The sequence below is a fragment of the Mustela nigripes genome, chromosome 1 (genome assembly GCF_022355385.1).
Source record: "Mustela nigripes isolate SB6536 chromosome 1, MUSNIG.SB6536, whole genome shotgun sequence".
In the NCBI taxonomy this organism is placed as follows: Eukaryota; Metazoa; Chordata; class Mammalia; order Carnivora; family Mustelidae; genus Mustela; species Mustela nigripes.
The window spans coordinates 124,147,700-124,163,682 of NC_081557.1; the positions used below are offsets into that span (position 1 = coordinate 124,147,700).

The 15,983-nt window shown below is 36.9% G+C and overlaps 2 protein-coding genes across 3 annotated transcripts in view; one reads left to right on the forward strand and one right to left on the reverse strand.

Moving 5' to 3' along the window:
- The window catches only part of ANAPC10 (anaphase promoting complex subunit 10), a 109,421-nt gene extending 108,850 nt beyond the window's left edge, over window positions 1-571 (reverse strand). Inside the window, exon 1 of one of the 2 annotated variants that reach the window (XM_059373190.1) lies at window positions 466-571. The gene's annotated coding sequence lies outside the window, so the exon portion shown is untranslated. Of the gene's footprint in view, window positions 1-454 lie in introns of both variants that reach the window. The other variant, XM_059373179.1, reaches the window with a different exon arrangement.
- A 103-nt stretch (window positions 572-674) lies between these two features.
- The window catches only part of ABCE1 (ATP binding cassette subfamily E member 1), a 33,760-nt gene continuing 18,451 nt past the window's right edge, over window positions 675-15,983 (forward strand). Inside the window, exons 1-9 of the mRNA XM_059373164.1 lie at window positions 675-785; window positions 7,158-7,291; window positions 8,810-8,895; window positions 12,037-12,134; window positions 13,131-13,248; window positions 13,858-13,995; window positions 14,136-14,205; window positions 14,451-14,547; window positions 15,423-15,512. Of these exons, the coding sequence (XP_059229147.1) occupies window positions 7,189-7,291; window positions 8,810-8,895; window positions 12,037-12,134; window positions 13,131-13,248; window positions 13,858-13,995; window positions 14,136-14,205; window positions 14,451-14,547; window positions 15,423-15,512 (800 nt within the window). The 5' untranslated portion in view covers window positions 675-785; window positions 7,158-7,188. The remainder of the gene's footprint in view (window positions 786-7,157; window positions 7,292-8,809; window positions 8,896-12,036; window positions 12,135-13,130; window positions 13,249-13,857; window positions 13,996-14,135; window positions 14,206-14,450; window positions 14,548-15,422; window positions 15,513-15,983) is intronic.

The following is a 15,983-nucleotide window of genomic DNA, read 5'->3' on the forward strand; positions in this document are numbered from 1 at the left end:
AAAAAAAAAAAAAAAAAAAAAAAATATATATATATATATATAGAAAGGAAGGAAGGAAGGAAGGAAGGGAGGGAGGAAGGGAGAAAGAGAGAAAGAGAGAAGGAAGGAAGGGAGGGAGGGACTCATCTCACTGGAACAGAATTCAACTGCCCGACGTGGTACTGGACGCCACCAAGTGGATAAAACACGGAGCTCGGAAAGCCTGGGTTCCTGGCCACACACTTAAGAATGGGCTGAGGCCAAGGAGAGATCGCCATCACCAGCAGTATTTGGGCCAGATTCTACTGGTCCCGCTTGACACCTCTGTTATGAAAATGCTAGAATGGGCAATGGCTTTCCAGCGGCCTCGAGATCGGGAGGGAAAAAGGGGGATTGAAAACTGGGATAAGAACGCGTCTACTTGCGCTAGAACCAGTCTCCACATGGTGGGGGTGAGAGGAGTCCACGCACTTACAGCTTACAGACCCGGCTTGCAGCAACACAGCTTTTTAGGATGCCCAGCAGCTCCGTGCCACTCCCACTCAGGACAGCCCGGCTTTCCCGACCACGTTAAGTTGGAGTCGCAGCTCAATGACGTCAGTTCTCGCCGGCTGGACCAAGTCCCGGGCTCCGCCAGTCGCTCTCTGTCGCGCGCGCGCACTACGTTCCTAAAGCATGCGCGAGGCGGTGGCTGAGGACCGCCATTTTGGCCGGTGGCCGTAGGAACGTGCCGTGTGAGGGAGAAGTGAGAGGAAGAACTGATTTGGCCTCTGAGCTCCCCTCCGCGAGGGGATCGTTTTCTCCAGGTACGTGAGTAGCCCGGGAGGGTTTGTCTGTTGACTGCGGCGTGACACGGTTTAAAGACTATAAGGACATTCTCTGAGAGCCTTTGGCGAGGCCTCTGGTGGCGGCGGCGGCGAACGCTGCGGCGCGCGGCAGCCGGCTGGGAAGGGACAGCTGGAACCACCAGAGCGGGGGCACCGCCGAGGGCTTGGAGGCACGTCACTCCTCACCTCCAGCTGACCTGGACCTCGGCCACTGTTGCTGGCCACCCGCTCAGGGGCTACCAGAATGGACTTAGATGCCATCTCAGAGATCCAGATACGACCGTCTCCACTCCCCCTTGACTACACTCTTGCCCGAAAGCTGAACCTTCCAGAGAAGGCAACTTCAGAACTTAAAACATCCCTTTTTTCCCCCATCCTTACCCTGACACAGTAAAATGGATAAATTGTCACACGTGTCTATTTGATTCTAGGAAGTCGTAGCCTTTTCTTCTACGGCTGCTTTGGTAATTATGGAATGAGTCATGGCATTTTGCCGCCATGGAGTCGAATCCTCCGTTCCCCGTCTTTATAGCAATAATGGGCAGTTGTCGCTCTGCTTTTCTCTTAGAGTAACGTGTATTCGGTTATCCCAAGTAACCTCCCGGTTCAGCGTCTGTATCTTTTTTAGTGCGCTTTTAAAGCACTTGGCACTTTCTTCTTGGTGACTTGTGTTCCCTGTTTTTATACAAGCTGCAGGAGATCAGGAGCGCGAAGGCGCCTGCTTTATTAGACATGATGGCTAAAGCCAACTCCCACATCCCATAAAATACGAAAACCTATTTTCTCCCTCCCTCTTTTTTTTTTTTTTTTTTTTTTTTTTTTTTTTGTAGTAAAGTCCATAAGAGTGAGAAATAACTGTCAAAAACATGGGGAGGAGTGTGGAAGGGGTTATGCTGGGGGTTTTTTGTTGTTGTTTTACCCTCTCTCCCACAGGGACTGCTAGCTAGGCATTTATGATAGTGGTAGTTGTGTTGCATTTATCAGTACATTTGTCTCATATACTGAAAATATTCGTACCGTATCAGCTACCTGACAGTAATGTTTCGTCAGTGTTAACCAAGGGTTCTGACCTGTATTTGTACCAAAAGGGTATTTTTTTTTTCGTGTTTAAAATCTTGTTATGCCCCTTAAAAACATTTTAAGAACATTTAATAAATTTCTGAAAGAGTAAAAAAGTATTAATTGGGTGTCCCTTCTTAGAAACCTGTTCAGTTTAAGACTCTGAAATCAAGAATTGTACACCACTCCCAACTTACATGTTTTATAAGACTAATAACTTAGAGTAACCATGGGCTGGAATATTTTATGTGATACCAGGCGTCATTTGTGCACAGCAGTCTTTTAAATGCTTTCACATGATGTTATGATAATTTTGGTCTTAGACCAAAAATGCTTTCCATAATGCCTCTCACTTCCTTTTTTTCCTCCCAACTGGAAGAATGACAGTGAGGGTCATTATTTGAGTACCTGTTTTGAGCAGTTTGTTTTCAGATCTGAAATATCTTCAAGTTTCTCTTGTCTCCAGCAGTCTGTTACTACCCCCACCCCTGCGGCTTCACTGTGCTGTATGTCACTGAAAAAGAAAGTAGGGATCCCTCCTCCCCAGTTCTTGAAAATAATATACAAATTTAGTCATTATTGTTGACACAAGTAAGAGTGCTACAAAGAATTTATATTCCTTAGTCTTAAATGGATTATAATTTATCTCTGTTTCTTATACAAATCAGCTTATTAATCATCTCTGGTATGTTTTTATTTTTCTATACATCATCACTTTCAGTCACTTGGTTTTTAAAATGGTTTGAAATAACAGATGAAACACTTTAGTAGTTTGGCAGAAATAAAGTTTAGCATCAGCAATTGTGTGATAAAAGTTTTGTGTGATAAAAGTTCCTGTAGAAGGAACTTCATGACATTCATTCACCAGGTAATTTGTATGGTGTCCAGCTTTATTTTAATAACTAAAAACTCTTCAGTTAGGGATCACTTAGAGTGAAAGCTTTTTTGTAGCAATTCAAAAGTCATTTAATTTCTTTCTCTTCTAGTCATTATGAAAACTGGACCAGTTTTTACAGGTTTTAAGGGGGTAGGGTGGATCTTTTAGTTACCGTAATTCTCTTTATTACATAAATACTTAGTCTCCTCTTGGGTAATTTCTTTTCCAGTATATACTTTAGTGGATAACTGTCACTATGAAATATTGACAATATTTCTGATTCAGTTTAACCTATCAGAAATTATTTACTATATCCAAATTCATTTTCTCGTTTATTCAACAGAAATATTTGAGCTTTTATGATGTGCTGGGCACTGGTTTGGCCATTGGGCTGAACATACAAGAAATCCTTGCCCTCTTGAGTATCTTTTAGTTGGGGTGGGAAAAATATTGTGTAGAGAGGAGGAGTATATAAATACATGTATATACACACAATAAATATGTACATAAACCATGTGTACCCGTATATATGAAATACATACTGTGTGGTATAGTAGAAAGCGCTAAAGAAGTAAATCAGGGAAGAAAAAACAATCATTAGGGTATATTTTTTGGTAGTACAGTTAGAAAATAAACATTAATATAGTTAGAAATAAACTATAGTTTATACTATATTATACTATACTCTATACTATACTATTCTATACTATACCTATATTATAGGTATTGTAGTTAGAAATAAACATTAAAGACTTGAAGTAGTGAGTCTTGTAACTCACTAGGGGGAATAGCATTAGAAGCAGAGGGAATAGAAAATGTTAGAGCCCTGAAGCAAGAACATGTCTGATGTGTGCTAAGAACAGCAGGGAGCCAGTGTGGCTGCAGCAGAATGAACAAGAGCTAGAGTAGGTGGAGATGACATCAGGAGGTAATAGAGGCTGATCAGTACCTCAATAGTTATTTTAAGGACTTTGGCTTTTATTCAGAATGAGTAGGGAAGCCACTGCAGGTGTTGAGAGGAGTGACATGATTGAAGTGACATGATCTGACTTATACTTGAGAGCTTGTTTGGAGGTTCTGGCAGGGGAGCGCAGCTACTCGTATACCCTTGACCGAAGAACGGTCCTCTCCTCTGTCGCGGAAGGTCGACCTCTTCGACCGAGCGCGCAGCTTCGGGTGGGACGCACATGGAGCGGTGAGGGAGGAAGGGGACACCCACCTAGCCAGCCAGATCATCCGAATCAACCCTGGCGATCAGTGGGGTTACAGATGTCACAGCCAGATCGCCCTCACATCCAGATCTGACTTTTACTTAAAAAGGATCATCCTGGCTTGTGTAGTGAGAAGGAACCATCAGGAGTTGAAGTAGAAGGAGGTAAGAGTAAAGCAGAAAGACCTGATAGGAAGCTATTAGAGTAATGCATATGAGAAATAGTAGTGGCTTAGACCACAGTGATGAGAAGTGGTCAGATTCATGAAGGTAAATTGAACAGAATTTGCTATTGTGGCATGTAAAAGATAACTTCAAGAATTTTGGCTAGAGTAAATGGAAGACTGGAGTTGTCATTTAACAGAATGGGCAAGACTGCTAGAGAAGCAAATTTTGGTGGGGACTTAAGGACTTTTTTTTTAAAAGATTTTATTTATTTTTTTGACAGAGAAAGATCACAAGTAGGCAGAGAGGCAGGCAGAGAGAGAGGAGGAAGCAGGCTCCCTGCTGAGCAGAGAGCCCGATGTGGGGCTCGATCCCAGGACCCTGGGATCATGACCTGAGCCGAAAGCAGAGGCCTTAACCCACTGAGCCACCCAGGCGCCCCGGGACTTAAGGACTTTAATTTGGGAGATGCATGTTAGACCTTCAGGAAGAGATGTTGGGTAGTCAGGTAGATGGATATGTAATTTTAGGGTTAGGAGAGGTATCCTGGCTAGAGATAGAAATTGAGGAGTTAACAGCATATAAATAGGATTTAAAGCCATGAGATCAGAATAGAATACCTTAAAGAATGAATAGAGATTTTAAAATGTGACTATTAGCGCACCTCTCAACTTTCAGTAGCCTAGAAGATAAGGAAAAATGACCAAGAAAATAGGAGGAAAATCAGATTAGTGCTGTGTCCCAGAACCAAGTTAAGAAAGATTTTCTATCTTTAGGAAAACATCATAAATTGTGTCAGATGCAGTAAGTGTTAAACTAAGTTAAGAACCATTAATTAGCTATTTGTTTTACCTGTATGTAGAGTAGCAATGACCTGATAAGGTGTTTTGATAGAATAATGGGCACTAAAGTCTGAAATGGAGTCCAGAAAAAATACATAGGAATTTGGAACACTGACTATAGGCAACTCTTTGAAGTAGTCTTGATATAAAAGGAAGGAGAAGTAAAGAAATGGGAAAAGATAGAGTCAGATAATAGAATGTTTGAGTGCTAATAGGAACGAGTCAGTGGAAAGAGTAATTTATGATGTTGAAGACGGGAGAGAATTGTTAGAATATTCCCCTTAGCAAGTGTGCAAGTAGACTTCACTGTCCACCAAATACATATAATGTGATTGCTGTTTGGCATAAGGGCTCCCTAGTCAGCAGGCTTGACTTTTTGTCTACCCATTTTCAGCTTTATGTGTGCAGATGAAGAGTGGTATGTAACCAGGATTGTAGTAAGGGTATAAATGACTGAGAGGGATATTTAGCCAAGTTCAGAGGGACATGAAGATACAAAAGCTGAGGGATAGTGAAAATGTGATAGAATCAAAAGATACAGTAAGTGTAAGGAATGGGGGAGTTCAAAGGGTTGTTGGACTGTTGGGTACAACTGAAAAGATAGGGAGTGGTGGTTGAAAAATGGGGTATTTGAAATGGAGGTTATAGAAGGATTGCAGTTATTGGTAATAACAAGGTCAAGGATTTCACCAAAGGAATGAGAAGGTTGAGGGAGGGTAAAAGAAAGTTCACTGGAGGAGAGAGGTTACTGATAAGAAGACAAGCTATTAATACAGAGATCATCTATGAACATGCTGAAATCAAAAATTATGACAGGAGCAGTAAAAGAGAGTGGAAAATGGCCCAGAGTAGTCCTTAAATGGAAGGGAGAGATTTGATGGTCAGTGAATGACTAAAGTAGTTTGATGATACGAGAAGCAAAAGCTGACTTTGTAGGGAGGAGAGAAATAGGAGATAGTCTGGGAGCAGCGTTGAGGAACATGCTGTTTTATCCCTCTTTAAGCCTAATGGTATTACAGCATGTGAGAAAGGTCTAAAAAGGGAAGCAGTCAGTCAAAAAAAAAAAGAAAGAAAGAAAGAAAAGAAATCAGAATTATCACAGCCCTTGACAGAAAAAGCCAACAGACTAACTACCAAAAGGTAGTCTTTTGGCTTCAGGGTCTACCATTAATTACATCCTGGAATAACCTGGAATTTCAAGATAGTTTTTGAAATTACTTATTTGAATCACTATGCTAAGAAATCTGATGTCTGTCACAAAGCCCAGTATTGTAGAAGATTTTTAAGTTCATTTTGACCTTAGTTGCATAATTGATGGCACTGTGAATTATCAAGATTTATAAAAGCTTTAAAAGTGAGTGCAGTCTATACTTATGGTTCCTTCGTCCTCTTTTCCTTTTAATGTTGTTAGCATAAAATTCACCATGGCCATATTACAAATTCCCAGAGAAATGCAGTTTTATTTTTTCCCCTTGATGAACATTATGGTCACAGCCTTAATAATAACTTCCATTAGTAGCATCATTAATAATCAAATAAGACATGAAGTAATACTTAATTTGAGGGAGGGAATAAACATCCTTATTATGTATTTTTCACATCAGCTCCTATTCTGTTTTATTGGACTATATCAGACACTAGTATCAGTATTAATTACGGAGACATTATATCATTTTTGTCCATCTATCAAGTATAGTTTCCCCATCCCCTTTGTTCTTTATCCTTTTCCTAGCCTTTTTTTTTTTTTTTTTTTTTTTTTTTGCATACAAGCTTTCCCGTTTAGTTTGTTTTGTTTTATTTTTCTTTGAAATTGGATTGAATATAAATTTAGGAAAGGTTGAAATCTCTGGTATTGATTATTCTATATTATAATTCTCAGTTATGGTTTGAAAGTTTCCTCACATGTATATATTTTTGTTAACTTGATTCCTAGATCTTTTCTTTTTTGTGACCATTGAAAATAGTGTTTTTTCTTTTTTTATATAAATCTTCTGATTAGTAGTATATATGTAAGATATTGTTTTCTCAGCCCTACAAAATGACTTTATTGCTTTTACTAGTTTTTTTAGTAGTTCCAGAGAGTTATATCTGAATATAGTGATAAATTATGTTCTCCTCTCTAACTTCTATGCCTGTGATTCAATTCTCTTAACTAATTGCATTGACTGTGCATAATTTTGTTAATTTTTCTTTAATAGAAGAGCTGGATATTCTTACTTTCTTAGAATTATGGCGGATAAATTAACAAGAATTGCTATTGTCAACCATGACAAATGTAAGCCTAAGAAATGTCGGCAGGAGTGCAAAAAGAGTTGCCCTGTGGTTCGAATGGGTAAGCTGTTTAAAGATAAAAGAAGGTTTTAAAAGAAATAAATTGGCTTCATAGTTCTCTAGGCATGTACTTTTTTTCCTATTAGTTTCTTTAAAGTATAGAGATAAGACCAGATTTCTTTTTTTCAAGGCTTTATTTATTTATTTGACAGACAGAGATTACAAGTAGGCAGAGAGGCAGGCAGAGAGAAAGAGAGAAGGAAGCAGGCTCTCCGAGGAACAGAGAGCACGATGTGGGGCTCGATCCCAGGACCCTGGGATCATGACCTGAGCCGAAGGCAGAGGCTTTAACCCACTGAGCTACCCAAGCGCCCCGAGATAAGACCAGATTTTACTCTTAATTTTTCTTACTGTTTTGTGACTAAATGATCCTGTTTTGTTAATGGTAGAATAATGTGTTATTATCAATATTTTTTAAAGTTAATTTTGGCTATAAAATCAGTTACTGAGATTCTTGCTGTTCTAGAAAAGTTCTATCATTACTCTAAGTCATGGAGAAAGGAATACCAAAATACTTGTTTTTGATAGTATTCTCATTTTAAAAAGCAAGAATGAACAGCTTAATAAGAATGGCTAATTCATGAGGTTTTGCTATATTTTCAAGATTAAATAAATTTAAAAATAGTCCAGAAGTATTGGTAGTCTTTAAGGGTTATGTTAAGGTAATTGTTACTTTTACTGTATTAGTGAGGTACAAGCTTTTTGAATCTTAAAAGAAACTTTAGATGCCATCCATTATATTCTACCATGCTGTTTAGAAATTCCATTATTAATATCCTTAATGTCAAGTTTAATTTCGTGTGTATTTTGGATGACTACATACCTTTTTGGAATTTCACTGATTTAGCTATGTATTATATGCCTTTTTCTGCAATACCATTTCCAAGGCATATTTTGTGAATTAGATATTCAGGTCAGACAGCTTAAAAATAAAACTGTTGGGAGGAGCACCTATCTGGCTCAGTCAGAAGAGCATGCAGTGCTTGATCTTGGGGTCATAGGTTTGAGCCCCACCATGAGAGTAGAGACTACCTAAATAAATAAACTTAAAAAAAAAATAAAGCTTTCAGGATCTGCCGTAGTTCTAAATTTTCTTCCCCAATAGTAATATATACTAATTATTTTATAATTAATCCCTGCAAAGCACTGGGTTTTGTTTTTGTTTTTAGATTTTATTTATTTATTTGAGAGAGAAAGACACAGTGAGAAAGGGAACACAAGCAGGGGGAGTGGGAGAGGGAGAATCAGACTTCCCGCCAAGTAAGGAGCCTGACATGGGGCTTGATCCCAGCACCCTGGGATCATGACCTGAGCTGAAGGCAGATGCCCGACAACTGAGCCACCTAGGCGCCCCAGCACTGGTTTTTAGGATATTGTCTCAATTGTATTTCTTTGTGTGGCCTCTGTTTTTGAAAATCTGCTTCTCTATGGAGCTTTGGAACCAGAATTACCTAAGTAACAATGTTAAGAAAATTAGAATGACAGGGAAAATAACCAAACTCTATTTTTCTTTTGCCAGGAAAATTATGCATAGAGGTTACACCCCAGAGCAAAATAGCATGGATTTCTGAAACCCTTTGTATTGGTTGTGGTATTTGTATTAAGGTAAGTGATATTTTATTTTGGGGATCAAATTTGGAACCTGAGTAGTCAGAAAATTCTAAATACATTATAGCTATTTTTAAAGAGGCAAAATATAAAGCAATGAATTAAAAATGTAAATTTAAGAAAATTATCAATAATCTAATATTTAATATTGTTGCTTTTGAATTAATTAAACCACCCTATGTAAAAGTTATCCTTGCCTTACTCAACTTTGGAAAGCCATTTCCAACCAAAATTAATTTCTTTTTTTCACCCCTTTTTTCCCTCACCTTTTTATGAGAAGGACATTCTTTCCCATGTCTTTACAAGTACTTCTTGGAAATGTAAACACAAAAAGCGTGAGTCATGTTATATATAATTCTTTCAGGTCTGTATTTAATTTTATTTTTTTTATTTTTTTTTTTTTTTAAAGATTTATTTATTTATTTGACAGAGATTACAAGTAGGCAGAGAGGCAGGCAGAGAGAGAGAGAGGAGGAAGCAGGCTCCCTGCTGAGCAGAGAGCCCGACGCGGGACTCGATCCCAGGACCCTGAGACCATGACCTGAGCCGAAGGCAGCAGCTTAACCCACTGAGCCACCCAGGCGCCCCTGTATTTAATTTTAAATCACACCTTTTAAACAGAAATACATACTGCCAAAATTGTATTAATTTAACCTAATTCCGGGGCGCCTGGGTGGCTCAGTGGGTTAAAGCCTCTGCCTTCTGCTCAGGTCATGATCCCAGGGTCCTGGGATCAAGCCCCACATCGGGCTCTCTGCTCAGCAGGGAGCCTGCTTCCTCCTCTCTCTGACTGTCTCTCTGCTTACCGTAATCTCTGTCTGTCAAATAAATAAATAAAATCTTTAAAAAAAAAAATTTAACCTAATTCCTTAGTGCTTCTGCTATATTATCCATTCTTCTGTTGGAGTTACCACAATAGTGTTATTTTTCAGAATACCTCAGTTTTTGTTGCATTGAATAGTTTGGTTAGAGTTTATAACTTTAAAATGGTAGATTTCCAAATTCAGCTCATAAACAATATTTAATAACCAGTACATTAAATTCTTAATTTAGGTATTTTTCCTTGTAGATAATATTTTTAGAAAGGGACATTACCAGAGTATGGGTACCACCCTGTTAACTGAGTCTATAAGGCTTATGTTTCACATTGGTTTCTGATTCCTTAGTTAAGTATCCAGAAAGATTTCCTTGGTATCTAAAAATTTTTTCCCTTGTTTTGAAAGTGTAATCAGGAAACATTCCTGCCAGCAAACATTTACTAATTTCTAATTATATGCCTGTCAGTGTTGTGGGTGCTGGAGATTTGATTTTGAACAATATATTATCTTCTCTCTTTTCTTCTTCACTGCTGTAGAAAAATGAGATTCCAAAATTTGGGGTATACTTCAGTGGCTGAAAAGATACCCATGTGATGAATCTGGGGGTAGGAGTTAATACCCTCTGAACACTAAGATTTGTACAAAATGTACCGCACAGATAATCAGTATGGATTTTTTTTTTCTTGTAGATTTAAAGAAGCTTAGATTCCTTTGCAGCCTATAAACATTTTTTGTACATTGATAGAATAATAGGAAATTTCTGTAAATGGAGGTAACTTCATTGGCAGAAAACTATCTTGTGTAAAGAATTAATAGAATACAGGAGTTTTGTTTTTGTTTTTTAATTCTCTGTGTTCTTACAACATGGGAATTCACTGAAATCTTTACCTTTAGAGACTTTTTAATTGATTGTCTCAGGTCTTTGAACATTTCTGCTAAACAGATCTCTAATCTAGGGTTATACTCTTTGGATGTGCCTTTATAAATTTCTGAGAAATTTTTCTAGTCACATTTATGCTCTTAAATAACCTTCCAGTTCTTGCCATTCTTGTTCCTTGGACATTTATCTGATTGATAATCAGTTGTTTTTTGAGTTAAGTAATGAATTAATTTTTTTAATGTGAATTTACTCAATTGGAATACAGAATATCAATTTCACAGGAGATTATTAAAAACTGTGATGAAAAGACATTAATCCTTGCTCTGTGCAAATATTACTCTAGCTGTTGATGGTATATAAATAGACCCCAAAAAAGTGCAGTCCATAAAGTACTAACCGTAAAACTAAACCTTTTTTTTTTTTCTTAAGATTTTATTTATTTATTTGACAGACAGAGATCACAAGTAGGCAGAGAGGCAGGCAGAGAGAGAGGAGGAAGCAGGCTTCCTGCTGAGCAGAGAGCCCGATGTGAGGCTCGATCCCAGGACCCTGAGATCAAGACCTGAGCCGAAGGCAGAGGCTTAACCCACTGAGCCACCCAGGTGCCGCACCGTAAAACTAAACCTTAACCAAAAGACCTTAAGGGACTCTACAAAGTAGGGGAAGAAAGCATACAAAAACAGGAAGAAGGAAGTAGTGATAAGTCATCTGTCATAACTGCATATGGAATGATATACTCAGTAACCATGGTTTATCTTGCCTCTTAGCAAGATAATGTTAAAAAAGAGAAAATAAAACCCTCAATTTTTGTAAGGTTTTTTAATAAGTACTAAAAACATATTAAAGTCTGAAAATATGCTAGTCACTAAGAAGAAAATATTTTATTGTGATTCTTGCCTTCAAGGAACTGAACTTTTATTGTTAAAGTAAATAAGAAAAGAAAGTGAAGCAATATGATATCTTTGTGAAATTCCCAAATTTGGGTGGGTTTTTTTGTTAAGTTTATTATTTTTTTTAATACCTATACCGAGTGTGGGGCTTGAACTCAAGACCCCAAGATCAAGAGTCACATGCTCTCCCAGCTGAACCAGCAGGCACCCCATAATTACCACATTTGGAAGATTGCTTATAAAAAAATTCTTAATATATCCGTTTTAGTCATAAATATATGTATGTATGTATGTATGTATGTATTTTTTCTTTAAAGATGTATTCAGTTATTTTAGAGCACATGCGTGGTGGGGAGAGCAGAGGAAGAAAATCTCAAGCAGACTCCCCACTTAGTGCAGAACCTGACATGGGGCTCTGAACCACAACTCTGAGATCATGACCTGAGCTAAAATCAAGAGTCAGATGCTTAACCAACTGAGCCATCCAGGCGCTCCAGTCATATGGTATACTTCTAAAAATTAACACAAAATTCTTTACTTTAAATAACAGAAATGCCCCTTTGGCGCCTTATCAATTGTCAATTTACCAAGCAACTTGGAAAAAGAAACAACACATCGATATTGTGCCAATGCCTTCAAACTTCACAGGTATATCTTCAAGTCAACATATCTCTTTACTTCGGTCAAAAATAAAATACATTTGGAATTTTCAGTGAAGTATAAAAATGGGAAAAGGTATTAACCATCCACTAAAGAGAAATGCAAAACTATAACTCATACAGAATCAAACTGTCTATGTCAGTAGTTCATTCTGGCTAACATTAGAATTACCTGGGATTTTTTTTTTTTTTTAAACTAATACCTTGGTTTCAGCCCAGTTGAATTACAATTACATCATATCTCCAGTTACAGAATCTAGACCTCAGTAAGTTGTAAAATCTCCGAGGGGATTCAGATATACAAGTGAGGTTGAGAATCACTTATTAATAATACCCTTATCCCCAAAATAACTTTTAAGGCAACTTGTTCTCTATTTATCCATTAATTTCACATACAGAGGATATTACTCTGAACTTGGACATATATTGTTAAATCACAGGAGTTCTTTGAGGCTTTTAATCTGCTAAACACTGATATTTTGAATCTGGGAGTCTAGATTTACTAATAAAAAGGTATTTCTCAACCTGCCAGCTTTAAAGAGCCTACTGCAACAGGGAGAATGAAGTGGAATATTTCTGGTTGATGTGGCACTTTTCTCCTTGTAAGTAAATGGCAGGCCAAAAAAAAAAAAAAAAGACGACAATGTGAGGTTGCACCTGCTATGTAATTTTGTACCAAAGCATTTGGTTATACCTTAAAACTCAGCCTTATATGTAAAGGAGAATTACTTTAGAGTGGACTTGAATGAAAACTGAAAAATAAAATTTGGAATAATATTGGTCATGGATGTATTTCTAACAATTAACGGTTTAAGTTAATCTTGGCTGTTTTTTTTTTTTCTAATAGCCAATAATATCTGGCATACATCTCTTAGCTTATTAATGGATGTGTGTGGAGTGCATGTGCATTAAAATACATAATCCTAATATGTATCTTTTACCTAAGTCCAAGTTGTTTTATTATTTTCTTACATACTTACAACAGGTTGCCTATCCCTCGTCCAGGTGAAGTTTTGGGATTAGTTGGAACTAATGGAATTGGAAAGTCAACTGCTTTAAAAATTTTAGCAGGAAAGCAAAAGCCAAACCTTGGAAAGTATGATGTATGTATACCACCTTATGAAAATGAGTACGTAGGTCAGTTTTTTGAGACTTTGAAGGAGAGTATATTTTTTTTAAATGTTATTTTCAACATTATTAATTAATGCTGAGAAACTATATATGGATAAAATATGTATATGGATGAAACTCCTTTTTAATTAAGATCTGTTAATGCTACTTAATTGACAAATCTGAGTTTCCTTAAACTCTTAGCCATCTAAACTTAAGATGCCTGAGGGTTCTCTTTGAATATAGAGCTGATCCTTGAACAATGCAGGTGTTAACGTGTGTTGACCCCCACACAAAGATTCAAAAGTCTGTATTTAACTTTTGACTTCCCAAAAACTTAACTATTAAGAGCCTGCTGTCAACCAGAAGCCTTAGCAAGAACAATTAATTACTTATTTCACATATGTGTTATTATTGTATCCTTATGGTAAAGTCTGCTAGAGAAAAGATGTTATTGAGTAAATCATAAGGAAGAGAAGAAACATTTACAGTACTTTACTGTAATTATCAAAAAAATTCACACATATTGTTCAGAAGTCAACTGTAAAGTCATCCTTTTTGCATTATTGTGTATTACTAAATTCAGATAATTATATTTCTAGGATCCCCCTGATTGGCAAGAAATTTTGACTTACTTCCGTGGATCTGAATTGCAAAATTACTTTACCAAGATTCTAGAAGATGACTTAAAAGCCATTATCAAACCTCAGTATGTAGACCAGATACCCAAGGCTGCAAAGGTCAGTTACTTTTAGAGGAATTTATGTATTATGCATATTTGTAGACGTATCAAAAATGTCTTAGACTAAACTTGTTTTACTTAGTAACTCATTTGAATATTGAAGAAAAGTAGTTAACTATTTCCGGTATATTGTGACAGGGGACAGTGGGGTCTATTTTGGACCGAAAGGATGAAACAAAGACACAAGCAATTGTATGTCAGCAGCTTGGTAAGTGTTTATTTTGTGTATATGTTTTAATAGGCCCTGAACTTACCTCATAAAGACAGATATCTTTTATATGGATTGCTGAAATTAATGGGAAAATTTTTTAGTAATTTTCATATTTACATTCTGTGTTAACGCAGTTTACAACTGAGACATCATTCACACCCAGAATGATGTATAGTATACGTTTTGCCAAGAAGAGGTAAAATAAAACTTCAACATTGAACACAATGCTATGTTCTTTGTAGATTTAACCCATCTAAAAGAACGAAATGTTGAAGACCTTTCAGGAGGAGAGTTGCAGAGATTTGCGTGTGCTGTCGTTTGCATACAGAAAGCTGATATGTAGGTTGCTTTATACCTTTTGTATATCTTAATCCTTATTTTAGAGTTTTTATTTGTGATACTGCTAATAAAACAGTGCTTTTGAGAGAAATTAACAGAATAGTATTTCAGGTTCTCCTTTTGAGATAGGATATTGTAACAGTTAATGCATCAGTTGCCCGCCCATTCCTGTTTTTCCCGCAAGGGGACAATAACTCATTTATTTAAGATGAGTACTTTACAACTTATGGATTGCAGCACTTTTTAAATATAACTAGTTGCTTATTGTTTAAACTCTATACATGAAAGGATTTTTTTTTTTTTTTTTTTAATAATCTCAAGTAGAATATGAGGTCTTTTAAGTTACCCTAAAAGAGTGGAATGCCATGTGAGAGAAAAAAAGGAAGACGTTTCCTTCCTACTTTCCGGTACACCTCTTCTCCGAGATATTTTTTGCTCCCATCTTTTTCCACATTTCTGCTCTGGCATCCAATGCAGAGTCCTTCTTTTCCCCAGAGTATTCTATAATTCTCTGTGGTGCCCTGCTTTTCAAAAACTCTTACTTTTTTTTAATGCATCTGACTTCAGCTCATCAAGAGAAACCTGTCTGAATTACTTCAGACTATATCAGAATATTTTTCATGAAGAGATAATAATTTTTAAGTTATCCTAAGCACTCTCCTCAGCTTGATATGCAGCCCTGCTTTCATAATTTTTTTTCATCTTTTTACTTCTGAACAGAGTACAGAAGTTCTTACCCTTATGCAGTGGACTCCTCATTAGTGTAAGAGGGGATTGTTGTTAATCAGAAACTATATTACAGGGATTTAAAATGGCATGTAAGAGAGCATTATATTTGTCTTGCAAATTACTATATTTGCTTTTCTTTTCCATAGTTTCATGTTTGATGAACCTTCTAGTTACCTAGATGTCAAGCAGCGTTTAAAGGCTGCTATCACTATACGATCACTAATAAATCCAGATAGGTAAGTACAGATTTGATATATGTCTATATTATTTTAATTAGGGAGTTGTACAGTTTTCTGAAGATCATCAGTGAGATCATCAGTGTCATATACATTTGTATGTTTTCTCTTTCAGTTATTTAGAGCTACCACTTGAAATTACCTTCTTCTATCTAGAACAGAGGGTCTTAATGCTAGATTTATTTACTACTATGCCTGTCTCCAGGTAGCCTAGGGATACACTGAAATGGTATGAAAGTTCTGGTGTCCATGTATGTATTTCTAGGAGGCAAATCATTAGCTTTTACCAGATCCTCAAATGGATTAAGTCACTCAAACACACAAAATTTAGAACATTATAAGGATCACCAGAGTAACTCTGGTTGTTTTAGGTCTTACTGAACTCCAAAGGGTTCTTAACCTGTTAAATAATCACAACACCTTTGGTTTATGGGGTATTTCTGTAAACTGCAGAATTTCTGCAGAGAGAAA